We start from the raw sequence: 27,973 nt of genomic DNA, 5'->3' as shown, positions 1-27,973 counted from the left end.
ATGGAACTGTCATGAGCAGCACAAGTCTGAGGCCAGAGCTGGCTACAGATGCTATCCCCCCCTGCATTCACTCTTGTTGCAGATGTCTGCAGAGCAGATTTATTTGATCTTAAAACTTGTCTTGTGTAAGTGCTGTCATATTGGCACAACATTCAGTTCCAAGTTGTCACCAGCAAGTGGAAATGGAAGCTTTTTATTGAATGCATTTTGTTTCATCTTAGCTTTTAGAACAAGATACTTAACAACATAAACAGCCATTTTTACATGACATGTCACAGGCTCAGCTGTGCTACTACTTTAGCTACAGCTGCATATTGTCTGCTTCCCCAGAAGTCCTGGAGCTGAAGATTCATGGCAAAACAGACAGAAAATGGAAGTAGGTTGTACTAAGGAGGCAAACATTTTGCTGCATGCACCTCTCCATCAGCAACCAGTCCAACTTTAGCAGACACCAACTGCATCTTTTGTCTTTGTCTACCGTGGGAGCTGTGTTACACAGAACTGCAACCAAGTTAATGTATGCAAAGTTTGCTGGAGCAGGGTGAGAAACAGCAAGTGCTTGGTCTAGGGAGAAAGTGTAAAGAGGGCACAGACAGAAGCTTTGCATTCCAAAGGATTCCCTCAGGAATGAAAGGTATTTGAAGATGTCCACTGGTGCAGCTGGAATTAAAAGCTGAGATTTCTCAGAGAAATGCAAATCAGTTGAGCAAAGCAAGAAGTGTTTGGAGAGGAGAAGGAAAATATTTAGCAGGCAAACACTACAATGTTGAGCAGCTCTGTGGGAGTCATGTCCCCTGGACCATAGCAAAACCATATTTAGTCTCTTGTGTAGGTAAATATCAAGCTGTGTACATTTCTTTTGCTCCTCCCAAGCATCTCCTGGACACTTGCTGCCTCACATCCCCTCCACAGAAGTACAGTACCACAGCAACAGGGCAGTGTGTAAAAACACCTGGGGGAGGAAGGGTTAGCAAAGTACAAAGTGTTTCTTCCAAAGTGCTTAAGTAGTAAACAATACTCCCCTGGGTTTGTACCTTTAGCACTGTACCCAAAGACACCAGCTGGTTTTGCACTGGCAGTTTCAGTGCTCCCAGTTTGTGTTACCTGCTCAGAAGCTGGACAGCACCACTCGAACCGCAGTGCCACATCTCTTGTGCTGCTGATGCCTTGTCAGCAGACAGAGCTGCACAAGAGTCCTTGGATAGGTCCCTGTTGCAACAGCCAAAAAGATGGCCAGCAGGTAAAGAAATGAGAGGCTTCAAATGTAGATCACATCTGAGTCATGCTGCTGAACCTACAGGGAAACCAAATAAGAGAAGTGAGTTTCACCCTGAACTCCTACTTAAAGCACAGTAACTCCCTTTGCTCCAGTTCTTTAGCCCTGACTCTGCAGCCTTTTGCAAGATGCTCTGCAATGGTTTTGTCTTCCTTCTTAAAACAAGAATATTTGCTTCACCCCTGCCTCTTGGATTAGGTTCATCTTAAAAGTTGCTTCTATGACTTTGATCCTAGAGGTCTTTTCCAGCCAAAACAATTCTATGATTCTATGTCAGGCATTGGAATAGGCTGCCCAAGGAGGCAGTGGAGGATATTAGGAAGAAAATCTTTCCAGAGAGGGTGGTGAAACCCTGGAACAGTTTGCCCAGGGAGGCTGCAGATGCCCCCTCCCTGAAGGTGTTTAAGGCCAGGTTAGATGCCTTGAGCAACCTGGTCTAGCAGAAAGTGTCTCTGCCCATGGCAGTGGGGGTTTGAACTACATGATCTTTAAGGTCCTTTCTAACCTAAAGCATTCTGTGAATCTGTGATTCTCTGTCCCTGGAGGTATTCAAGAAATACCTGGGCATGGCACTTCAGGACATGGTTTAATAGCCATGGTGGTCTTAGGTTGACAGTTGCACATGATCTTGGAGGTCTTTTCCAACTAAAACAATTCTATGATTGTGTGACCTGCTCTAGGTGATCCTACTCTAGCAGGGGGGTTTGACTGGATGATCTTTTGAGGTTCCAATCCCTAATGTTCTGTGATTCTGTGACTTGCACTAGATAGAGCTGATTCCTCATCTGCTGCTATACTCAGTTGTGTTCCTCCTAGTTCCAAGCACACAACCCCAAAGATTCAGATCTTGGACATTACATCCAGGAGCCTCAAACTGATCCTAACAACCTCAGTTTGTCCACACAAGCCAGCAGTGGAGCTTTCTTTATTCCCAATTCCTTGCACAATTAGCACTGCCTAGAGAGAGCTGATTTCCTTCCCCCTGTTCTTCTTGAGTGCACACAAGGTTCTCCAGCCTAGGGAATTTAAAAGCAGGTTGTTTTTTCCCTAAGAACCAGCTAATTCACTCCTCAGGACTCTTAAACAGGGAACATACTGGAAGAGAACTGAACTGTTGGAAGTGGAGGCATTTCCTTATTAAGATAACTGGCATTTATCTTAATTGTATATTATTAAGATGAAAAAGGCATTTTTAACCTTAAAACCAGAAACCAGGCAAACCATGGTTTAAGCTCTCTGTACCTGGGAGCCCCTTCTCATTTTCAAGCCTGGCTGATAGAAATAAAATGTGGCACAGATCCTCCATCCTGCTTTGTTTACCAAGGCTTCCAGCTTTGCTTTCCAGCTTAGATCATAAGTGAGAAAAAACAGGTGGCCTCGAGTTGTAAACAATCCCAAACAATGCCCCAGTGCAGGGTCTCCAAACTCATGCAACAGCAGTGACTCATCTGAGAGGCTGTGACAGAGCTGGACAAAACAGGTCCCCAGAGCCAGGCACTGTCTGAACTCTCAGCTTTTAGTCAACATTTGGGAATTTACTTACAAATCTGATTACCTTTATAATCTGTTTTCTGGCTCCTGTGCCCACACTGTTGGCAAGCAGAGGATTTCCTTGAAAAGATGACTTATCCACTGGCACGGTGTGCTGGATTCTGTTGGTACAAGGCCAGCTGCTTGCAGTGCTTAAGGAGGAAGCAGGGAAAGGTCTTTGAAGATTTATATCCAATGACTCTCCAGTTTCAAAGGGTTTCATCCACGAAGGAGTCTTCAGAAGAAAAAGACCACATGGAAATTGAATGCCCCCTCTGTAGCAACACTCATTGAGGCAAAAAAGAGCATCAGATGCATGCTTAGAAAATAAAGGCCATCTTCCCTCCTGTTTTTTGCAGCCTCCATTCTCTCTAAAACCACTGACTAGGAGCCACTTTTGCTACAAGAACATGGAAAGAGAAAGCCAGCCCTAGTCTTGCAGTGGTGTAGAAAGAGACTGCAGTGTTTATGAAAACCACCTGAAATTAACAACAAAGGTCTGTGTTTAGACCCTTACTGGCTTTAAAACAACCCTCCACCAAGATTTTTTATGACTTCCAGCAATCACATGAATGAAAACATGATGCAAATGATGTGGAACCACACTGAAGTGGGTCAAGTTGCAACAGTTTCATAAAATCATAGCATGGTCTGAGTTGGAAGGGACCTTCAAAGGTCATCCAGTCCAACCCCCATGCAGTCAGCAAGAGCATCCTCAACTAGATCAGGTTGCCCAGAGCCCTGTTGAGCCTCACCTTGAATATCTCCAGGGATGAGGCCTCAACCACCTCCCTGGGCAACCTGTTGCAGTGTTCCACTATTCAAGACCTTAAACCCTCACTGTGATTTCATAGGCTGTAAAATAAGACATTTTTTTTTTGCTGGTGTTCCACCCAGGACAAAACTTCTTAGATAAGGAGAATTAACATAAAAAACCCCAACCCCAAACCAACCCAGGTGAAAAAAAATATCTGTGTTCACACTTCTTCTGTTTTCCTATCAAGGGCAGCAAAGGCTTGAATTGCAATACAGCAACTGCCTCTGGCAGACCCACACTGCTCTTTTGTGGTTCACTGTGAGGAGTGGCAGGTATTTGGGGTACATACATTCCCTGAGGAGCGACCCAAAGATCCCAGCACTTCATTCCAGTGAGAGTAAAGCCCAGACTGTTTTTCTTCTAGCTTCAAAGCATAAATCTCAGACTTCAGCTCCTTCAGTCGATCTTCAAATTTCCTGCTCTTTTCCAAGTAGTCCAGCCTGCAGGCCACACAGTGGAGACAAAAAGCATACTGGCCTCACATAGCTCAACAAGTGTGTGTGAATGGAGGGGAAAGCAAGCTCAGCATTTTGCCTGCCAGATTCTATTTTAGCTACCAAAACCCCCTCGGCCTGACTCCCCTGACCCCCGAGAGAAAGAGATTCACTTCCACCCTTCACCATTCACAACCTTAGAAGCTTTTTACCATGCATTTCCTTCCAGGCCAGAAGAAAAAGCCTCTCGACGTACGAGCTGAAAGCAGTACCACATTTCGACACTGGAGGGAACCTCCTGTCCTCTAACGTGCTCTCTGCCCACACAGAGCGCTCTGCAATACAAACGCTCTTCCTACGTGTAAACTTGGTGCCACCGGAACACTCTTCCTCTGTGTAAATAACCCTCCTTACACGGACATAATCCATTCCAGCTCAGTAAAAGGCCTCCAGTCAGCAGGAGGCCATCCTGAGCTGCTGAGGATCAACTGTGATGCCCAGAGGTCACTTTTTTCCCTTTCTGTGCTTTCCATGAGTAACATTCTCTTTTATTGACACCAGAAGCATACTGATACCTCTCTCTCTCTATCTCAAAGGACAGTCTCTTGAGGTCAATGTCTTTCAAATCCAGCTTTATGGATCCTTTGTCAAAGTTGGCATCTCTGCTGTCAGTTGGTGAGTACTGTGGGTACTTGACCATGTGCTGAAAGAGGCAACAAAGGCACTGTCAGCAAGAGCTGATTGTTTGATTTCAGGCTTATCTCCCCAGCTTCTGCAAGAATGCCATGCTGAGCCATTTCATAAGTTACTGATGAACTCAGAGACACACAGATGCTCCTGTAGCCCTTCCCCCCGAGGGACTCCAGGTGACTGAACTCCACAACTCACAGATCCAATGGCAGAGAAGTCTCCTGGCTGCAATGTTCCTCTCTTGCAGCAGAGAATGGAAATCCATTCTCAGCAAGTCTAGAGCAGAAGCAGCAGTTGAGGCACATAGCCCTAGCACTGCCTTCTTGCTGGAGATAGCTTCATCTGCTTTGCCTAAAGACACTCATGGACAATTCCTATGACAGGACAACACAGATGGCTCACTACAACCACCTCCACAAAGTACTGCCTGAGATGGTACAAAGTCATGAATGCAGCAGGCAAGGCAATCTCTGATCCCCAGGTCCCAACACCAGTCCTGCTTTCAACTTTTGGCTTGTTTCTCTTATCATCCCAAGTCACTGCCCTGACCAAATACAACTGCCACCCTCACTAGACTGTCTTTAATTGGTTTATAGGTGTTTTGACTCCCAGCTGGGTGCAGACATGTCACCAGCCAGCTTGATGGAGGCTATGAAAATGCTATCACCATCAGACTGCCTGAAGTGGTGCCCAGCAGAGCAGAAACTTACAGGATAATTAAGCCTGGTTATGTCTAAGAGTTTCTGCTTTGCTTTCCTTTCAGCCTCTCTGGCTTCGTGCAGATCTTGTTTCAGATGCTCAGCTTCCTTGGCTCTGTAAGACAAACATTCTGAGGTGAATGGTTGACGATTTCCACTATAAAGCAACTCATGAATTTCAGAGCTGTGCACGTGTAAGGGACCAGAAATACATAGATGGCTCAACATTGCTGGGATAATGGTTTGGTATAAAGGGAGCGTGGCACTTGGCCCCTCGGGGACAAACAAGGGGCTTTGAACTCGGGAGACTCCCTGGTGGGACTTAGGACCCTGGGGACTCCCTGGCAGCGAAGGCAGCAGAAACAACGGGAGACAGAAGCAGGTTTTGAAGCCCTGGAGATGGCTTTAGGCACCAGCCCTGCTGACCAAGCAGGGCGGGTGGCAACTGCGCGGTGGCAAGGTGTGAGACTACGAAAGACTGCTTACAGGTCTGCTTTGGGGGACTACCCGGGGGGGCTGTTTGGGAAGCTGCTTAAGCAGCTGCCTAGCGAACTGCCGGGAGAAGGGGCGGTTACTGCTTGCCTGCACCTGCCTGCGCGTCCTGCCAGGGACGGAGCTGCCGTCCCGCCTGGCCCCACTCCCGCCCCCTCTTTGTGTCACCACCGCCTGACCACGGCGCTATTTGTTTGCAATCTGTCAAATAGATCCTTTTAGGGACTTGTCTCCGTTTGAGTCTTAATTCTGTTCCCGAGAATGTAAAGTTAGCCACATTGAGGGTCCAGCTGGGCATCAATCAGGAGTTAAACTCACAGAATCACCAAGGTTGGAAGAGACCTCAAAGATCATCAAGTCCAACCTGTCACCACAGACCCCATGACTAAACCATGACACCAAGTGCCATGGCCAATCCCCAGCTGCACCCAGCACCAGCTGGAACCCAAGGGGGGTTTAACTTCTGCCAAATCACCACCATTGGACCAGGACAGCACATCCCTAGCTTCCAGACAGCAAGATCCTGTACTGTGAGGGATTTCTCTACCCAAAGACACTTGTGGCAGGATGGTCACACGGAGATCTAACTGGACACAGCGTGACACACGCTGTCAAAAGACACCCCTGCACAAACTGCCTAACATGTTTTTCCTAACTCATAATTTCCATGGGCTCAGTTGTGACCTGCTGATACAGATTCTCCAGGCTGTCAGAGAGCCTCCCCGAGGTGGGGAGAGGTGCAACCTATCTGTTCTTTATTTTGGCAAGCTTTTTGGCAGTCTCTTAAAACAAGCAGAAGGCCCTTAACAGCAAGGTTAAACATCCTCTGTCAACAGTGGGCTGCTCTGGCACCTTCAAGCAGCACAGTGTTATGGAACATGCAAATGCTTAGAGAGTGCTTTGTATTCCATGGGAGTTCACCTGGTAAAGATCTGGAAGGGATACAAGAGACCATCACCTGGTACTAAGGAATGAAAATAGCCTCATAACCTACAGGGTATAGAGACTGGTAAGTTTAGGTAGCTGGGTAGCCAGTGCTCTTCTGATAATGTTAAATAGAAAGTGCTTCTGCATTCTGGACCTTCCTGCTACCTATCCCTAAATCCTTGCATCTCATCCTCTGCAAACTTCTTGACCTGCATCCCAACCACTGGTACCAGGTGGAACAAATGATGCAAGAAGGCTTAGTCACTCTGAAGTGTTGCTCTGGGATCAAGCCCTCCCTCCCAGGCTTAGCTCTGAGAAAAGCAGCACTCTCTCCACCCAGCAGAGACCACACAACCCCAGGAGGAGCCAGTTTAACCTCCGGTCCGATTCCTTCACCAGCTTCACTGCTATCAGCTCTGCCTCCCGCATCTTCTGCTCCATCAGGCGCTTCTCCTCCTTGGTTTTCAGAGCTGTGATCTCCAGCCTCTGGCGCTCTTGTTCAGCCTCTGCAGCGTTCTGGGCCAGCAATTTTGCCTCCTCTTCTGCAATCTGAGCTTTCTCAGCCAGCAGCTCTGCCGCTTCCTGAGATCGGATCTAAGATGAAACAGTTCTGCTTAGTTACTTACCCTGCCTGGCATTGTGGCTGCTTCAGGCTTGGTGCCCTTGAGAGCCACAAAGTGCAGAGCTCCAGAGAGGACAGAGTGACCAGGAGCTGTACCAGAAACTGTAATCTTTGTATTTCATACCCATACATCCTGCATCCCTATAAACTTGCCTGCAAACTAAGTTTCTTCCCCTTTTCCCTCTTTCTCCTCCCAGGAAGGATGCCCAGGCTCTTATCTCCCTGCAGAGCAGTGAGGCCTGGTGCCAGCCTTGGCAACGCTGCTAGTTCAGCCCAGAGTGACTTAACTGAGGCCTGGAGTTGCCTACCTGAATTTGTGCTGCATCACAAACTTGTGTGGTATGGAGGGAGAGAGCCTTGGTAGGGAGGGGTGCACGAAAGCCTGGGTTGGCTGGCCTGGTGTAAAGGGAGTTTTCTGTGAAGCTTTGGCCTAATGAGCTGCTGTGTTAGGCCCAGACAATGGATTTTTGTGTGGTTTATATGCCTTGCTATCATAGACTCAATAAGGTTGGAAAAGACCTCAAAGATCATCAAGTCCAACCTGTCACCCAAGACCTCATGGCACCAAGTGCCACGTCCAATCCCCTCTTGAACACCTATACTCACCACTACAGAACTGCAGTATGTAGCTTGTAAATAGCCTTCCCATTTAAGCTTTCTAATACTATCCAGCCCTTTATGTGTTATTCTTTTCCCCCCTTTGGAGCAATGGAGCAATCTGTCCACTCATTAAACCACGACCAAGCATCTACAAACTCCCCTCTACAGACAGTCAGGAAGAGGACATACTTTCCCCAAAGCAAAGTGATGAAAACATTACTCCTTAAAATAAGAAGTGTAGTAAACATAACTGTAGGGTCTGGGCCTTCTCCTCTGCTCCAGAGCTGCCTAGCTTGCCTCCTGCCTCTTTCCACAAATCAAGGAGGTACATTTGCTTACAGCTGGACAAAGACCTCAACCAAAAATTGAAGTTGGCCTCTTCAGCTGCCAGCGCACCATGCCCCTTTCTCCCAATTCCAGCTCCAAGCTGCTTCCTTTCTTCCCTCTTTGCCTGGAGAAAGCACAGTGACCCAAACACAGGCAGCAAATGGCTCACAGCAAACAGACTATGGCAGATCAGAATTTTCCCAGCTACTTCCCATGCCCTCTCCACCATCGGTCAGAAATTCTCCAGCCTCGTCTGAGCCAGAATTCCTGGGGGCTTACAGCCAGAATTCCTGGGGGCTTACAGGAGCCACAAGAAAAAAAAATTAAAAATGCTTCCAAACCAAGAAACCTGTCAAGCACAGGAATATTCAGAGTAATGTGCTACTCACCAGGGCCTCATTGGCCTGCCTGGCTTCATCTTCCAGCTGGAAGAGACGCCTTTCCAGCTCCTCTTTGGCTCGCTCCGCTTCTTCTCGGAGCTGCTTCTCCCTGGCCAGCCTTTGATTCTCCATCTGGAAACAGAAGGAGCAGTACCACGTTTGTGTGTTTGCATCAGAAGCTTATCTGGGCCTGAGAGAGCCCAGCAAATGAATCTAATGAACACAGACTGCTCCCTAGCTGGTGGGCTGGTATTCACCAGAACAAGGCTGATGCTGCCTCCTCTTTGCAGCACTGAAGTCCTCTACACAGATAACATTGATTATTTCAGACTGCTGGGAGAGGACTTGGATCAATTTATGCACTTCAAATCTTTGGCTCACCTATCCAGTTTCACAGACAACACTTGCATTCTCAGATGCTGCAAACGCTAGAGCTGCTCCCACATTCAATCCTGCTGCACTTTCCCACCTCCCACACAGATATTGATGCAATGCATGGACAGAGAGGGCACCAGCTGGAATAATACTCTGTGTTTTCAACAACAGAGGAGCAGAAACATTTACCTTTTTCCTAGCTTTTTCCTCCCTGGCTTGTGCTTTCATTTGCTGGATCTCTACCGAGTCCACTTTTCTTCTCCTCATAAATAGGTCGTGGTTGCCAACGCACAGGTGGAAAATCTGGACAGCAAAAGCAAAGAGAATGTGATTTGGATCTATGTGTGCCCCAGAGAGAGGGACAAAGAGCCCCACACTGGCTTCATAAGACAGAAGCTGACAATTCTGACTTCAGCACAGGTGCTGGTAGTTGCTTCCCTTCAAGAAAATCAGCGCCCAGGGCAGGCTCATACCCAGGTACATAACAGATTAGAAAAGTTCCTAGCAGGATGAGGGGTCCCTTCTGTCCTTCACCCCCCTCTGGTTCCATTTTCCTGAATGGATCTGGGCAGGGAGTACTCAAGATGGAGCTGAGGGAATGGACACCTGTGACAGCTCCTTCACAAGCTCACTGAGAAGTGACCTAGCCCCTGTGGTTGTATTAAGAAGCACACAGTGAGGACATAAGTAGCTAGTTATTACTTCCTTCCCTTATTGCTTCTCCAAGAAGAGGCAGTAGCTGATTAAGAACCCACAGCAGTCAGCCAGGCAGATGCTGCAGTGGCTTTGCACCTCTCCATTTCTACATCCACCCCTTCCAGCAACTGGATTTCTCTTTGTGATTTGGGCCCTCTTTCACATCTCACTTTCCACTCCTCATCTCCCCTTCCCAGAGAGGACAAACATACACACTGTGACTTCCCAGGCAGAACAGTCCTCAGGAAAACACAAACTCAGCACTCCCTGGCTTCTCCAGAGGTTTTCCAAGCAGGAGTTCTCATCATCAGTCAGCATTACCAGGGTCAGTTTTAAGGAAGAAAAGTAGGACACTTACCAATTTGTTCACTTTGAGCTGAGAGGGAAAAAACTTGAAGACTTCTGCTTTTTTGTCAAGAGGTTTGATAATTAACTAGAAAGGCAAAAGAAAACCAGAAAAGCAGCAGTGAGAAGGAGGAGAAAAAAGCTGAAACTATTAATACTAATGCAAAATTTAGCCCTTCACCACTTCTCTCCAGGGAAGCAGTGATTTATGCCACAAATGTGGGGAGAGTGATGCTCAAAAGAATCAGAGCCAAGGCTGCTGTGACACAGGTTCCTCATCTGCTCCCATAGCAGGCTATGTTGGAAGAATAAAGCCTCCCACAGACAGACACATCACAGGGCCAGCTTGGATGGTGGTTTTCATAATACCAGCTGTGCATTGCAAAGCATACCAGGAACACTGGGACAAGCACTGGTTATCAGGAAAACAGAATTCATTATTAATCCCCAGAAGCAGTCATTCTTGAAGGCAGGGAGACAGCCAACACCTCTCTGAATACCAAGCACTGCAGGTGCAAACAAAAAAAATCTATCAAGGGCCTGGAGAACTTGTTCTTCTGACCATCAGCTAACAGTCCTGGAGCTCCTGCTTTCTCACAGGCTCAGTCCTGTCTCCCAAGCTGTTTGCAGAGGACCTGAAGAGTTCTCATGCTGCCAGGTCAGTGCACACTGTTTCACTTCACGTGTCATGCCTGGTTTGGCTGCATAAAATCTGGCTCCCTTCTTTAAGATCCTCTTTGCTGTGACTCACAGGCTCCCTACCACTTCACTTCTGTAATTCATTTGCAATGCAATGTATAATTTCAGGCCATCTGAGTCACCAAGATCATGATGTCCTACAGCTCCTCTCACCCCCTAGGTAATAACTGGTTGAATGTGTTGCCTTGTGAGGAGCAGGGCTGTGCATGTGTTACAGCATTGAGTGAGGGCTGCCCAATTTCCCAACCACAGGGAGTTAAAGCAGTTTATTCACAGACCAGTGAGGGGGGGAACTTCATCTCATGTAAGCACTAAAAACTTTTTGGAGGCAGGCTGCCCTGCCTGATTTGATGTCTGCACATTAACACCAGAGAGCAAATCTCCTCCTTAAGGTTTTCCAAAAGGCCCACAGAAAATGGAAGAGGTTGTGCTGTCCTTTAGCTGACAAAGGCCAGGTAGTGCAGTGCCAATGTAGGTTTTTATCCTGGGTTTATTGGTGATTATAGCCTTCCATGGAGCCACATGACTTGTGATGAGACTAAATTCCATCCACTTTCCACTGTACCTTTTACAGCTTAAAAATGGGCTCTGAAAGCAGAGGGAAATTGCAGTGGTAGGGCTGAGCTGCAGACTGAAGTCATGCACTGAGAAACTGGCAGCATTCAGGCAGAAAAGCAATGTACATCTCCCTCACTCCTCCTCTTGCCCCTGTGCTTCAAACCTCGCCTACAAGGACAGTTTCTACACGTGAAAAGGCCACTAACTCTTTGCAGAGCATCTCAATCCTGCTGAGATAACTGAAGAAGTCAGTCAGTCACTGTGTTTTCCAGAGATCAACACACTTATTTTGTGAAGGACAAGCAGCAGGGAAGGAACCTGAACAGGGGGGGTCCATGAGTTTGGAGAGCTCAGAGCAAGCTCTGGCTCCTCAGGGAACCAAGGTTAAGCAGCACATCAGAAAGGCAGGTCTGTTAGTTTTATTTTTGTAACAAAGCTCCCTAGGACTTTCCCCTTCTCCCCCAAATTATTTAAACAGAGACAGCTTTCAGCCTGGTCCAAGAATCCCAGTCCACACCCATCCCTGTATAAAAAGAATAATATATCAAAGCCATCATACCTCTTTCTCAGTATAGGAAATGTTTCTGATAGCACTCCACTCAAAGGACTTATTTGGAGAGAACCTGTTATTAATGCTGTAGAGGTGGATACCTTTGGCATCAACTCCAAGCAGGAGATCTGTGTGGTTTTTATTTTGCTTAAAAAAAACAAAGCCAAGAGATATCAGTAAATGCAGTTTATGATGACATTAAATAACCACAGACAAGAACACCACATTGGTGTTTATCTGTATTTTACAAGAAATGGATGTTTCCACAAAATGCCATGAGGGGTGTCACTGCTGGCCAACAAACCCAGCTCAAACTTTTGGTCTGTTTGTCCTTGTTACACACCCAGAGCTGCTGAGGGCCTTTGGTCAGATTATAAACCACTCCACTGTTTTTGAGCAGGCAAGTAAACCAAGTCAGGACAAGCAGTACATAGCCCACCAGCAGAGAAGAGCAGAAGTCAGAGGTCCCAGTTCCAAACTCTTTGGAGGATTTCAGCAGGACAGCACCATCACCTACAGCAATTGAGAACTGCTACAATAAAGCACTTACAGCAATTGGGAAATAATTGACACCATACATTTCCAAGTCTTGGGCAATTTTCAGGTAGTTCATCTCAGCTTCATCCCTAGAGAATGAAGCCATGATTAGACTTGGTGATTCTGTTCCAACCCTTCTGGCCCAGCTGACTTAGAAAAGAACAGGCAGCCTGGTCCTTCATACCTCCTGTCATTTTGCCATCTTGCTCTCAACAGTAGAGAAAGGGGTAATAAAACCATCATCTCTGGAGGATAAAGACAGGAAAGCTCTACCTGTTTTGAATCAGGTATAGAGTAACCTTTATTAAAATGCAAGTCCAGTCTCATCCCTGTGTGAGTTTTGCCACACCATCATTATTATGTCTTGGAGACCTACCCTACCATTGTTTTCCATGACACAAGGATGTTTCCTGCATGAAACAGAATTCACTGGGAAAGGAGTCCTGAAAAAAAAAATCTAAACAGAGCTTTGAGCAGAGGACAAAGGGTAAGAATCTCTCCACCCACCATTCTTCTGTCCTCAAGGTAAGGCATTACTTAAGTCTTGAGGAAAATAGTCAGTAAAAAAAAGTAGTGCTAAGAAACATCTAAAACAGCCAAAAAGAAATGGAACCAAAATATTGAAAAGACTGCCTCTGGCTGTCATCAGCTCATTCTTCAACTGAATTTCCAGGCATGCTGGTTGGCTTGAAGTAACTGAATGTCCACATGGACTAGCACCAAAACTCAGCCCTGCAACTATGATGCTGTGTCTTTCTGTCTCTAGCAACTCCAGGTAGCTAACAGCCTTAAATGAAGAGGTTAAACTCTCAGGACTAACTGCAATTTCAACACAGTTCAAGCTTTGCTGGCTCTTTGCTGGCATGCATGGACCTGAAGGGTAGTTGTAGCCAGGAGGGGGTTGGTCTCTTCTCCCAGGCAGCCAGCACCAGAAGAAGAGGACACAGTCTCAAGCAGCACCAGGGGAGGTTTAGACTTGAGGTGAGGAGAAAGTTCTTCACAGAGAGAGTTTTTAGGCACTAGAATGTGCTGCCCAGGGAGGTGGTGGAGTCACCATCCCTGGAGGTGTTCAAGAGGGGATTGGTTGTGGCACTTGGTGCCATGGTCTAGTAGTCATGAGGTCTTGGGTGACAGGTTAGACTTGATGATCTTTGAGGTCTTTTCCAACCTTATTCATTCTATGACTCTATTGAGACAGTACTCCTGGTTTACATATGTTAGGTCATGAGGCTCTGCAAGAGTCCTCAGCTTCCCTGTTCACTTCAGAGTCCAGTTTACAAGCACTTGGAGCCCTACACAAGCCAATTTTTACCCAAGCTGAGTGGGTGGTTTTATCCTTAGCTATAAAAGTTAGCTGATTAGCATCTCATCTTGGAAACCAGTATTTCTTTGCTCACTCTACAACCCCCAAATGTCACTGAAGACAGCAAATCACCAGTTACTGAAATGCATGGGATTTCCAAAGAATTAAGTGACTTCAATACCTGGCAATACCCCTGTGCTCAGCATACCAAGCAGTAATCTTTTCTTCCCACATCTCTGCTGTCAGCTGATACTGCCTGAGGACCTACAGAGACAGGAAGGAGTTTGGTTTCTTTTGAAGATACACCTGATGCCTCTCCCAAGCAATGTGAATGCAGCAATGCAGGTCACAGCTCGGTCATTTTGCCAAGTTCAGAACTGACACACAAAAAAACACCCCAAACCCCTGTTTTTTAATGCTCTGGTTAATCCCCACAGCAGCATCTGTGTTGTAAAGAGTGAACTGCAAAATTTTGAGTTGATACAGAACAAAGACTTACCCTTTTGGGTAAAAGTTCATCATGTGCTAGAAAGCCTGGCTCATGAAAACTTGGGTCGTAGTCACCATACTGCCCCAAGAAAAGAAAAGAGACTTCAGTTGGGGTGAGATGCAGAAGAATTTGTTGCTTGGGGAGTTTGATGTGATTGCTTGAGGCAGATTGTTGGGTTGGCTCTCCTCTATATACAGGGTAACACAGAATAATCTGAACTGCCCATGGAGGTTTCTTCCAGCCTTTGTGCTGCAGACATGGCTCCAATATAGCCATGAAGGTGGCCTGCAACCTTCAGTCCTAGCCTGCAGCTCTCCATAACTGCAGACAGGAAGGAATCTCCCATGACTACATACTCTTCTATAAAGAAGCTATGCTCAGAAGTAGAAGCTTCCCCTACTCCTGTAGTTTACTACACCCCCCTACTGCACAGGGGCTGAGCTGCTAAGATTTTGTATTCACCTTCTGCCACTCAGAGTCTGGCTCTTGGTGGCATGGGGTTAATAATGTTCTGAGACATCCTAGAAAACCTGAAGTGCTTCCACTGTGAGCTCTGCTATTAGCACTTGCTGGGTCCATGGATGGCTTTTAAACCAACAGGAAATAATTGCAGCTGAGAGAAAAATTACACTAAGATGTCCAAAGTCTCCTGTATTGCAAAAAATACAATATATTAACACCAAAACCCTTGTAGGGGCATCTAAGGTTTCTTTTTTCTAGACTCTCCCAGGATAAGCTGCTACTTTAACAGTGAGTTTTAACACTGCTGTGTTTAACATTCCATCAGGTGCATATGGTGGTTGAAAAAGAACAAAAGCAAATCAGTAAGAAAGAGCATTTCTATGCACAAACCTTGGCCTGAACAGCATAAGAAGCCAGTAAAACTGTTGCTTCTGGAGAACAATAGATTTCCTCATCCAGTATTTGTTTCTTAACCTAAAGCAAGAGAAAAAGGGAACAAGTTAAAGAAGCTCAAAGTCAGGAGTTGTGTCAGGCTCAAAATGAAACTAGACATGCCCAGACTGTAACTTGGCATCAAACATCACCATTATGAGTTAGCAACAATCAAATGGCATTCAGAAACACAGGAAGCCTCCACTTAGCATTACATTACATGGAAAAAAAACCCCTAAAATCCCAAAGCCTAAGGTTTGGAAGTTTAAAGTATCTTAGTTTTAAGTTCACTGAAATGTGCCTCTCTCGACCCCACACAATCCTATCAGGAGTCAAGAGGAGTGTGGCCAGCAGGGCAAGAGAGGTGATTGTGCCTCTTTACTCTGCTCTTGTGAGACCCCAGCATAAGAAAGACACAAAACTGTTTGACTGTGTCCAGAGGAGGGCCACAAAGATAATCCAACAGAAGGAGCCTACAGGAAAGCTGGAGTGAGACTTTTCATCAGGGTGTCTAGTGACAGGACAAGGAGGAATGGTCTTAAGCTGAGGGAGGGAAGGTTTAGACTGCATCTTAGGAAGAAGTTTTTCAGTACAAGAGTGGTGAGGCTCTGAAATAGACTGCCAGGGAGGTTGTGGACCACCTTCTCCCTGGGGGTGTTCAAGGCCAGGTTGGATGAGGCCTTGAGCAGCCAAGTCCAGCTGAGAGATGTCCCTGCCCATGGTGGGGAGGTTGGAGTAGGTCTCTAAGGTCCCTTCCAACTTAAGCCATTCTATGAGTCCTGAATGCATTGTAAGACATGGTGTGTACTTCATTCCTTTCAACAATTCTTTTCTCCTCCCTGCTTTGGCCAAGTTAGGTTGAAAAGGACCTCTGGAGGCCATGTAGTCAATGCAGGTCCAACTAGACCAGATTGCTCAGAGCTGTCCAGTTGACTACCACCACCAAGGACAGAGACAGGGTGAAAACCACAACAGCAGCTTCTCAAGCTTTCTAGAGTGAGAGAATAAAGAAGATCTCCCAAAGGCAAGCTGACTAAGAGAACTTCAGTTGTTCTTAGACCACTGTAATTGAATATGACAAGAGAATGCTGCACAAGGTACAGCCTCAAACATCTCCAAAAGGAAAAACTGCTTGAGATAGCACTGAACTATCTTTACAAACACACCTTGGCACTGCAGGGATTGTGAACTGGAATGAACCACCAAGAACAAAAAGTTTTCCTTTTAAATTTGAGGAGTGCAATATATGAACCTGAGTTATAGCCCAGGGAAAATTCTTTCTAGGCTGTTAAAATGGAAAGAATGAAAAGAACAACACCCCAACCCTTTTCTTCCAAACTGGAAAGCTGCACTTTTCCTACTCCATGGTGCAAATCACTTCCAGAATTGACAACTTAAAATACCTCCCCCCCCAATAAGCATCTAGGTTTTTTTGCTTTGATCAGTTCTCACAAGGACATTGTTCTAGTTCCTTGTGAGGGAGTAAATCAGCTAATTTTTAAGCATTTAGCTTTAGTCCTTTCCATTTATTGAGGCATTTTGCACAAAGCTGTTATACCACATGGCTCTGTGAAGGGCTGAAGAGTCAGCAGAGCTGAAATCTAGGCATCCAGATGTCCATACATGTTGTACCTATTAGCATCCAGGTGTGATCTTAGGTTCTTATAGTCAGGAAGCTTTACAAGTTCCAATTTGTTTCAGTCTTGTTTTTCTACTTTGGAATGAGAAGAATTTGCTAATTGCATCTCTGCTAGTCAAGGCAGGTTCAAGGAGAAAAGAAGAGTGGGGAAAGAAGAAGGAATCAGGATTAAGAGACTAGGAAAAAGAGTTCTGCCTCTGTCATTCCTTTTCCAAATGAACTGAAGAAACAAACTGCCAAGTGGTTGAGGGTTCTGGATGAAGTTCTAGTCATCATGTTAACCCTCAAAACAGCAGCACTCTCCCACTACTTCATTAACACATCCTCCCCAGGGAACAAGTGGTTTTTACTGTGTTTATTTACAGATGCAGAGTGCCCTTACTCCACAACCCAATCTACCTGCACAGACACATACTGCTGAAAGCTACAAGAATAAAGCAACACACCAGAGGGGCTGTAGCTTGCAGAGGACTCCATAGCAACTCTCAGAATCATTTTGGTTGGAAAAGACTTTCAAGATCAAGTCCAACCATTCTCTTACTCAGCTGGAAGTTGCAGAGCTAACCAACAAGTTCCCATCCAAAGCTCCATGCTGGTATACCTACTGCTACACCTACAGCCTGACTTTTTTTCCTGGTTGATGCATCTTTGTTTTGATAATGAAGCATTGTGCTCCAAGAATTTGCTCTATCTACTTTTTAATGGAGCTAAGAGCCCTATCAGTTTCTGGCACAAAAGAAAAGCAGTAAGAAAGCTGCCTCTGCAAAGCTGCTAGCATCAATGCATGCAGGGGGTTAACTTTATTACTTTCACTGGCTTCCATCTCATGGAAATCTGAGAGCGCCACCATGGTGTACAGACCAAGCTGTGCTTACACAGCTAACAACTCTGCTCTTGAGCAGAGTGCTGCACTCCTGCAGCTCCTCAGGAGCTGCCTTTATGGCAGAGCTGAATTGGGTTCTGTTATCTGTAATGAAGATTTGTCAGGGCTGGGGATTTATTGTGCCTAAGCAGCAGGCACCCAGTTCAGCTGGGTAGAGAAGACAACTCAGACCAGCTAATTTGGCTGGCAGAAGTCAGTGTGTGCAAGTCTGGACATTTCAGAAGACCAACACCATTCCAAGGGAAAGCTCTTCTTATCCAGGGGCTATTAGACAGTGATGAAGCCTCCAGACTTTGTCTTTAGAAGGATCATACCTTGTGGTGAATCTTCTGTTTGAAGACAGCTGTGTATGGTGCTTCAGTTCCTTTTGAAACTCACCAGGTGAACAAGCCTGCATTTCACCCCAGCTATCAAAGTCTATCATACTTTCCCCCCCCCTACAATCCATCATGAAGATTTAAGAAGGGCAAGTCAGGGAGTTGCTGTTTTCTAGTGATTGTGCCTTCTACAGTCATGCACAGCAAGATCTCCCAGTAACCACCTGGGCTATTTTTAGGAACTCACAAGTTTCAGTTTCAGGGCTAGGCTGCAGTTCCAGGTCTTGTTTCTTTCTGCAGCTGATATGAGTGAAAAAGCTTATTGTCCCCAACTGCTTTATCACCACTCCTTCCCTCTTCTCCACCTTCACAACAGCCACTGCAATTGCTTGTGTAGTCACTCCCCCACAGAGTGTGCACCTAATCACAGGGCTCTTCTAACCCTGCTCCTTTTGAAAGAGCTGGATTAGGGAATGGTTACACAAGAACTTACACCAACAGGTCTAAGACAATGATGCCAAGGCATGATGGAGGCTCTCTTCATTCAACTTAGCTTTAGCCAGAGCAGACCAAATGCCATAGTCCTCAAAGTGACTTCTGAAGCTGACAAATGTGATGACTTCACTTCATGCTTCTCAGCACCAACCAGCTAGAAAAGCCTCACAGTTCTTCAAGCAGTGCCAGCCTTGCATGGATTGGTTTTTAATAACACATGTGCTAGAGAAGCAAAACAAGTCTGGAATATCCAGATGTGGAATTAGCACCCACACTGCTGGGTGTCAAAGTCATTTGACATGCAACTACAGGTCTCAGCAACTTAATTCCCATTCCTAGCCCAAACAGTGTAAGAAGCCATCAAAAGACCAAAAACCTGCAGAAGACAACATGCAGCTTATCAGTACACAAACCCACAGCAGGCAGGAGAGGTGTTTGCATTTCATAAAAATAAGATCAGATCTTTACAGAGACACTGATAGAGCTGAAGCCAGCAGAATCAGAGACTAGCAACTGCCAGTAAGATCAAAGACAACACAAAAAGACTGGGGTAAACACAGAAGGAATTCATGATTAAAAACTGTTCCTGACCTGAAGGAAGAATAAATGCTGGGTAATTTCCTGTAATAGTTCCTCTTCTACCTTCTCTGGGTAAAATTTAGCCAAAAAATGAAAGCTAATGGGATCTTCTTTGGGGATTTCTTGATCTAAAACCTGTTAACAGATAAAACACAAGTCAGCAGGGAGAAGAGTACATAAATGTGTCAAAATACTATTCCAGAGGAAAATCAGAAAGCAGCCAATAACCCATTTAAAGTAACTTTTCCATAGCTCAGGAGGAAGGGCAATGCTGAGCTTTAATCTAATAGCAATCAGTGCATATCATGGTGACTGGTATGTAATACTTTAGGCCAAATGTGCCAGAAGCAATCAGAGCAAACAAGACAAAGAACTTCAGCATGAAAAAAAAAATGATATCATCTAAAATCCTGAGTTGTCTTGTAACACATTCCTTTAGCTCCTGTGCTAAAGAAAGGAGATCTTTCTGTAAGTAGGAAACTGCCACACTTGAGTTTTGTTTCCCCTACCTTTTTGTCCAACTTTAACCAGGTGCACATTCCTTTTATTGTGTACTGCAAGCCAAAGAACCAAGTCTCCCTTAAACCAAGTGCTCGGCACACCAGATCAAACAAGTCCTTTCCTTTCCACTTCATCTAAAAAGAGAGAGAATGAAGAAACCCAGGTAAGTCTTGAATGAATTTGCTACATTTTAGTCAAGCAAACAAGGCTGCCATTTGCCTTCCTCCTGTGAACTCTTATTTTACCTTTAGCTTTTCAATTAAGCACACCTAGAAGCAAAGGTGCAATGGTTACAAAGCTCTACCTCCTCTCCTCCAGAGCAAGTCTCAGAGCAGCTCTGCTCACCTCACTGCAGCACCAAGCACTTTATGAGCAGAGGGAATGGGGACTGTACTATTGATTTCCTGGGGCATGGCAAGGCTTTATTATTATTTGTAAAACTCCCATTCAATACTTTTCTGTAAATTAGAGAGACTGAGGGAAGGCCAGGGGAAATCAAGGGAGTGTCAGGGCCCAGGTAGAAATGCCAAACAAGGAAAGCAAATCCATCTTCCACATACCTCAGCTATTTCAGTGGCAGCAAGCCAAGCCTTTCTGCTGCTCTGATTTAAATGAACAGGAGCCTGTCTTCTACACTATAATTTAATAACCTAGCTCCATAAAAACTGAATTTTGATTAAAGGTCCTAAAATTCACACACACAATGCTCCCCCCCCCGTTTTTTTTTCCCCCCCCACTGAAGAGGCTGCACATCTCTCTTCTATTTAGCTAAAACCCATATTTTGTCTAATTGCATGAGCCACTAAAAATTCAATGGCTAAACAACAAGAATAATTAACTTTTAGGCAGTATTTGGATGGCAAGCAGGAAATCATGCCAGGAGCAGCACAATATTTGGGGAGAAAGGGGAGAGAGCAGGAGGAATAGCTTAAGCTGGATTTTTAAACAAGGTCTCTGCTCTCCAAATCCAATTTTCCAAACCCTTCCTTTTCACAAGTCTGTCTGCAAGTATTCTAGATCAGTCACAGAAGTGCTCTGCTTGTGGCTGATCCTATTCTGTCTCTGAGGGACCTGGTAAATGAAATACTAAACGCCCCACTAGACAGTCAGGTCTCTCATCAGAATTCCAGTCCCATTGGACCTCAGTTTTGCAACTCCTCTTCTCAGAATAACTGAATGTCTGTATCTGCTTTTGCTGGATGATGAGGAATTAATCAGGCACAGTTCTCTCTCCTCAACAGTGCAGCTCAATTAATTTGGCAATTGATCACTTGCTGTATTTGTTTTCTTCCATGTTTCTCTGCAGTCATGATTCCTCTATCCAATTTACTAGATAGCCTTAGCTAATAGAAGCCAAGACAGCTTTTACATTTGAGCAGTTTTCTCTTCTGCCCAGATACAAAACAGCTGGTGGAGTTCAATAAAAAAGAACCTGAGGTTTTTACAAATGGCAAATTTGAAGAGAAGGTCTCAGACAGAACTGAGCACAAAAGCACCATTTTATGAATTATAAGCAACATCTCAGGCCAGCTCTGAGCAGAGCTCTTTATCCAACCTGGCAGTGTCTTAAAGAGTTGTGTCACTTAGAACAAGGTTTTGTGGACAAGTAGGAATACTTACAAACAAGCTCTGCATCATGTGCTGGAATGCCTATGAAGAAAGCAGGCTTACTGCTCACTTAGTTGTGTCACAGTCAGATGGATTTCATGGAAACAGCTTTAAACTCTGAATTAAGTCAGAGTTCACAGAAGACTGCACCTGAGACCAAGTAATCCATCCTTCATAAAAACAACAAATCAGTTCCAAGACCATCCATGAACTGATCATCTCAACTTTTCCCAATGTCTGTCTTGCTAGTACAAAGTTCAATCCCCATCTTTCTGGCATTCTGCTGAGGACTTACCTCACAGCTGAACTCCATCTCAGCATCCACTGTTATAATTTTGACTTTAAAAGTCTTTGGTTGCTTCTTCTTCAGGCCTTGGATGGACATGTTTTTTAGCTTACGAGGATAGCCACACCTGAAAGCAAACACGCATTACATTTAGGTCTGGAAATACAGTAGCATTTCCTTGGCTAGATGCCAAAGCAGGATGAGTCCAAACCTGAAGAGTAAAGAAGTCACCTTTAAATAGGTATTTTTGCATCCAAGACAATAAGAAAAAATAAATTAGTTTGACCTTTTAGTTTGCTCCTTAAAAGAAGTTACTCCAAAATGTCATTCCTGTCTCTCCTCAGACCTTGACAAACACAGGTTCCTGCAGTACTACAAAGAACCTCATTCAAACCCATTGCAAGACCCAGAGGCCTGCCTCTCACTACAGCTGAGAGCATTCAGGGAACCTCAGCCTTTGTGCTCCACACAATCCTCCACATCCATGCAATGCAGCAGCCTCTTGCAACAGAACTCTGCAGTGGATGTATGTTTACAGCTCCATACAAGTAATAACCTGACTCCTGAATAATGCCAACAGGACTAAGAGATTCCTCAGCCCTTTTACATACCCAAGCTAAATTCCTTTTCCCCAAAGGTCTCTGCATTGTGTCCCAGCATCAAATGAATCAGTGGAAGCTCCACTTGTAAGACACAGCAGAGTGCTACATCACACCTTGTGACAGCAGATCCCCCTCAATCCTTTTCCTAGCTATGGCTGCTTAAGCAACTAATCTACTGAGTTGCTTTACAACTTAACTCCCTGAAGTGACACAAATGCAAGCATACATTGAAATGAAGCTGAATTGACCATTTTTCTCATGGGCATACCCAACTCAATGATGAAAGTCACTTAGAACAGAAGGTTTCCCAGGGGAATCCTTGTGAGAAGAATTGAATTTTGCAGAAGCCTACAGAAAATTCCATCACAAAGCTTCTGCTCTAAATGCCATTGACTGCAAGCCATCAGGAAAATGTGTGAGATGTGCTGTTTCCACAGCCACAAGAGGTTTGTGGACATCATGCAAACCAAATGCTGAAAGCTGGGGCTAAATGAAGCTGTGTGAATCTGCATCATGCAGTTGTGTTGATTTCTGAGCACAGGAGATCAGCCTGGAAAGTTGTCTTTTTGCTTTATGAAAACTAACATTTCAGACTCTGAACTATATAGGTCAAGAAGAGACTGAGGCATTCTTGGTTCCCTGCAACATAAGACTATTACAGTGTGGCAGACTTCCAATCTCTCCTTAAGGAATTCCAAAATGAAGTTCCAGTTTAAACTGCAAAGTTCCATTTGTCTTCACCTTCCAGGATTTTATAACATATCCTGACCCCTTTCTTTGCTTCTGCTGAGCTCTAAATTGGCTTGCAAGCATACTGATTATTTTCCACTTTGCACATGCCCCTCATCCAAAAATGTCAAGCAGCTAACCAGGAGGTAAACTAGAAATGGAAGGTTTTCTTTTCAAATTGTAGGGAAGCTGAGGGGAGATGAGTTAGTTACCAAATCATATGGACACCAGCAGCAGAGTCAAGAACAAGTACTTGAGACAACTCAGAGTGGGGAAGAAGAGCTCAGGGGAAAACTGATCTTTCTGACACCACTGAGACCAGTTGAGGAGTCTTCTCCCTCCAGTTGGCTCTGGGAAAGTTTCTGTGAAGTCTGGTTCGGTTTGGAGCAACACTTCAGGAAAGAGAACAGCCTGACTGGAGAGGATCCAAAGCAGACATCCAAGTGCTAGAAAATAACCTGTGGTAAAAAGAAAGTGCTGGTTAGTACAGAGACAGTGTGGTGAGGCATTATGATGTCTGCTCTTCATGACCACAATGGTTAGGACAAGGAATAATGGACTGAATTACACTGCAGATAGGTTGTACAGTAAGAGAAAATATCACCAACAATATGAATATTATTTGTAATAATATTCATATAATAATATAATATTTTGGTGTTGGAAAAGCACAGGATGGGATTTTTGTCTTTCTAAACTCCTATCCAAAGCAGTGTGACAATACTTGTCCCCTCCACAAGACTGGAGGAAACAACACATCCTCAAAGCATGCTCCCCAAGCTGGTCCTTCTGCTGGTGCTCACCACCAGTCCTAGCAGAGACCAGTTCACACTACCAAGAATCAGTACAAGCTTCAGGGACTGGCATATCCAGACCCCAAATCCCACCACACCCAGTGTACCCCCTTGTCCTCAGGGAATAGCTTTTTAGAGGGGTAAAAACCATATGCTGCCACAGAGTGCTTCCTCTAACTTAGGCAACATCCCAGTGCACACTAGTGAGCAGAGCACAGGTCCTCTCCTTTTTAGCATAGAAATATGTTTTTGGTAAAGGAGAAAGGAATACTTAAAAACCCCCAAAATGGCCACAGTAGTGTGGCTTAATGTGACCACAGTAATATTGACATGTGAAGGCAACCAAAAGAGGAGCAATTATTCCAGCACTTTTTTGATCTCTAATCTGCAAGCTGCAACACAGCTAACAGCAAAATTATGTTTTAACCTGTTACATTCCAAAGGGCTTTCCTGTCTAGTTGCCTTCAAATCCAGAGCTTTACTGTAATTAATGGTACCACTGGATCCAGAGTGGAGGAAGGAGAACTACAGACTGCTATGCAACACTGGAAACAACCCCTTTCTTCTATTAGTTTCCAATGTCTGAAGACAAAGGAAGGGGGGGGGGGGGGAGCTTCATAATTCATTTTTAATATGTAATTTGAAGCAGCCAATTGAATTAAACAGGAACTTGGAGTTAGGGCCAGGGCAGAACATTCTCAAAGAGTTTCATATGGAAAACGCTGAACAGATAAAACTGAACTGCAGAGGAATGCACTCATTTTCCTCAAAATATGACAAAAACACCAGAGCCCTTCACTCTGACTTTGAAGTGCTTTCATTTCTCTTGTATAACCTGGTTGAAATGACAATATAATTTGTTCAACATTTCCAATAGCATTTTTTTTCTCCCCCAACCCTCCCCAGAATTTTTATTCCATGGAAAAGTACATTCTGACTCAGTGAAACAAAAAAAAAAAAACAACACCCCAACAAAAACCCAAAACACCACCACATATTTTTTAATATCAAATTTTCCCAAGAACTGTAAACTCCATTTTAATCAACAGCGCTGGCAAAGAAATAGAGAAGGTTTTCACACAGCACAGCTTAAATGAATGTCTGGTAGTGATGGTGGAAGCAAAAGCACTCAACAGTCAAGCTTTCAGAAAAAAATTACTTTTCCCAGTGAGAGAAATCTCACCAACTAAGACATCTCTGGGTTTGCAATCTTTTGTTGACATGCAAAACCATCAACTCTCTAGATCCCTGCTAAATAACAACACCTAACTCTGAACACGTGCACTGTTGCCAGATAACAGCTTCTGCCCCAAAGCCCCAGGGATTTATTCCTGCAGTTGCCACAAGGATCTAAGCTCAAGACCCAGAAGCAGCAAAATGTGGTAGTTCAGAGCATGTCATAACCTTCTGAAGTAACACATTAATCCAAAACAGGGTGGGGTGATAAAAGATTCCTGTCCAGCCAGAATCTGGCAACAGCTAGCTCAGAAGCTGTGAATGTCCACAGCTTCTCCTGCACCTTAAGAAAGCCAACAGGAAGATGATAAAAAGCTTTGCTTGATGAGAGGAACAGAAATGCAGTGATGAGGAATAGAATCTGCAGAAATTCAACAGCCCTGACTCTACCTTTCATCCTGTTTATGTCTAAGATATACCTTTCTGGATGGATTACAGCCTTCCTCCTTCCTGACAATGGGAGACTAGTGCCTGAGCAAAACATGGGGGTGCAAGGGAAACTGGGAACAGCAGGCAGCAGCAAGAAGAACTGGCAAGGTGACTCTTGCAAGGGACTGATGCCTATCTGTACCACAGCACTAGATGGGCAGTCAGTCGTGTTACACCACTGCACACTACTGGAAGGGGAGACAGCCCACACACCAGGCATGGCTTTTTTAACAGCATTAACTGAAAAGCACAAAGAGAAAGGTAATTAAATCAGCATTCCCTCCCAAAAGCTCAATAAATCCACCAGAATTCAGTACATCAGAGAGAGACACAGAGCCAATACCTCAATGAGCAAACTGTAATTAGTCTTCCCAAGAGCGAGGGCACAATTTACTTTCGTTTGAGCACTTCCAAGGTGGCTGGAGGGCTCACAGGGCTCTCCACAGGATATAAGGGTTTCCCTTCACATGGAACTTGCTCTCAGTGACAACTGGGTAAGCTATCACCATCCAATCACACTTTGGCCAACAACACTCAAGCAAAAAAGCATCTATTTTCACACACACACACAAAGCCTGCAGCACTCTTTCAGGTGAGATTTCCACAGCCTCGCCTGCAGGCAGGCTAGCAGTTAATGGCAGTTGTGAGACTCCTCTCTTGTACCCCCAAAAGCAGCCTGCCCTTAAGGATCAGCACATGCACAGGGGCAGCAACTGCACCATCTGCCAGCAAAGCCCTTACACGAGCTGGAAATACAAAACCCTGAAGCGCAGCACGGTTTGAAGAAACCAGGTTTGGGCAGTACTTTTAAGAGCCACCAAGAGAAGATGCTTGAACCATCAACTGCAGAAGTACATTAACACAGATACTACAATTTGAAAGTCTCCTGTCAGTGCTGACATATTCACTGCAACTCTTTATCACAAGTTCCCCTGACTCATGTTTCTCCCTGCATTTCCATACTTCAGCTCAGAAGCTAAGACAAGTAATTTGAATGCAGACAACACAGGAAAGCATTGTGGGCTTTTTTACAGTTGTTGACTCACAGTTCTGCCGGTGCTCCCTGCCCTGCCCAAGGAATAATTTAAGCAAAGAATTCACTGCTTTAAAATGGGTCAGCATTTGAAAGAGTTTGCTTATCTCTCACTCTAAAACGAAGCTATCCAAAGTCAGCGGTTGGAATCAAGACTTACCTCACGGAACGTTTCCCGAATTAAAAGATAAAGAGTGACATGGGGTTTAAATCCAGAGTGCTGTACTTCTCAGCAGCCATCAATATCCAGCCCTCACAAGTTCCACCACTGCAGATAAAATCCAAAAACAACTTTTAGACTTGATCCCCTTTCCTTTGTTTCCTATGAGCTGCAGCATGTTAGCGCCCTCTGAAAAATCAAAGAATTGCTTTCCCAGGTGATATGAAAGGCTCTTAACCATTTCCTGCCTGGGCCAGCAAGACTCCTCCCAGCTTCTCTCCATTGTAATTCAAGCAGCAAGGCACTGAAGTAAGAGAAGCCTGTGACTCTTGGGTTTCTGTAAGACCTGATCATGAACTTCCAAGTGATTCCTTCCATAGCATTTGATCAAGCTATTTCATCAGTGTCTCCAGCCATACAGAGAGCAGCCTGTTGCCACCATACCCAGCTACCTTAAAAGGGAAGCTGCACGCTGGTGCTCTATGAAACAAATGCAATTCCCTACCTGCCCTTTTCCTGCTGCAAGAAGCTATAGGACAATAAAGCCCGAAGAGAACAGACCTGGAAAGTGGTCAGAAGCCAAAACACTTACCATCAGAAAAACACAAATAAACACAGCTAAATGGAAAAGGGGATGGCCTCAGCCTGAAGTTGCAGGAACAGAGACCACAAGCTCTAAGAGCTGCCACATTACCTCAAAGGCAATGGCAACACTAAAAGCTTTTCTGTCATCATTCAGTTTGTATGTTGGTTTGGTTTTTTCACCCCTACTTTTAATTTTAGATACAAATCTACAGAAATGGACTTTCTGCCAGGGTATGGATAAGCAAAGAAACAGGCCAGCTCTCACTTCAGGTGCTACAATTATTCCAGCTTCACACGGAGAGCCTTCAAGATGTGGCTCTTATAGGTAACAGAACATGGCAGAGCACAAAACTAAACCCTCTGCAAACAGACCTCAGTCCCATGCAGCTACAACACTGCACTCAGCTTCACTCCCTGAAATGCAGAGCACGAATTGGCCTCTCAGCTCTCACACCTCCACCTCCTCACCTCCTTCTCGTGCCTCTGGATGGAGGCCTGCTCCAGGTCACGTCCAGCCCCGCAGCACAACACATTGCTGCTGAATGTAGCACTCAGATCGGTTTATACCAAAAATCAGGCTGGGCTCACTATGGGAGCCCGCAGGAGCCAGGGGTAGTACAGGTCTCCCCAGAAAAGGAACAGATCCTATGCGGACAGGCCCCACAGCAGGCACCCCCCCCCCCCCTGGCTGCAGGCAAGGCCCCTGTCCCCTTTAGCCTAGGAAAGGAAGAAAACCGCATTTCTGCTGGCTTTAGCCTCTCGCTGCGCGCTGAGGCACCTCACAAGCACCACACAGGCGGCGAGACAACGCCCCCTTCCCGCCCACTGCCGGGGCAGGGCCGCGGCCTGCGCCTTTA

At 45.2% G+C, this 27,973-nt stretch overlaps 1 protein-coding gene across 1 annotated transcript; it reads right to left on the bottom strand.

The window, feature by feature from the left end:
* Positions 1–210: 210 nt before the first annotated feature.
* LOC104302743 (merlin) lies at positions 211–23,309 on the bottom strand. The gene is made up of 18 exons (XM_009903282.2): positions 23,092–23,309; positions 21,558–21,675; positions 19,663–19,788; positions 19,166–19,288; positions 15,199–15,282; positions 14,356–14,424; positions 14,038–14,120; positions 12,567–12,642; positions 12,026–12,163; positions 10,223–10,297; positions 9,358–9,471; positions 8,803–8,925; positions 7,241–7,458; positions 5,458–5,560; positions 4,633–4,760; positions 3,913–4,063; positions 2,832–3,041; positions 211–1,294 (listed from the first exon to the last, which is right to left on the bottom strand). Exons 1-18 carry the CDS (start codon positions 23,097–23,099, stop codon positions 1,259–1,261), a joined length of 1,983 nt encoding a protein of 660 aa, XP_009901584.2. The 5' UTR covers positions 23,100–23,309; the 3' UTR covers positions 211–1,258.
* Positions 23,310–27,973: the final 4,664 nt, after the last annotated feature.

This window comes from Dryobates pubescens, chromosome 13 (assembly GCF_014839835.1).
Source record: "Dryobates pubescens isolate bDryPub1 chromosome 13, bDryPub1.pri, whole genome shotgun sequence".
NCBI lineage: Eukaryota > Metazoa > Chordata > Aves > Piciformes > Picidae > Dryobates > Dryobates pubescens.
The sequence above is the reverse complement of the archived record's forward strand: the minus strand, read 5'-3'. Positions and strand labels throughout refer to the sequence as shown.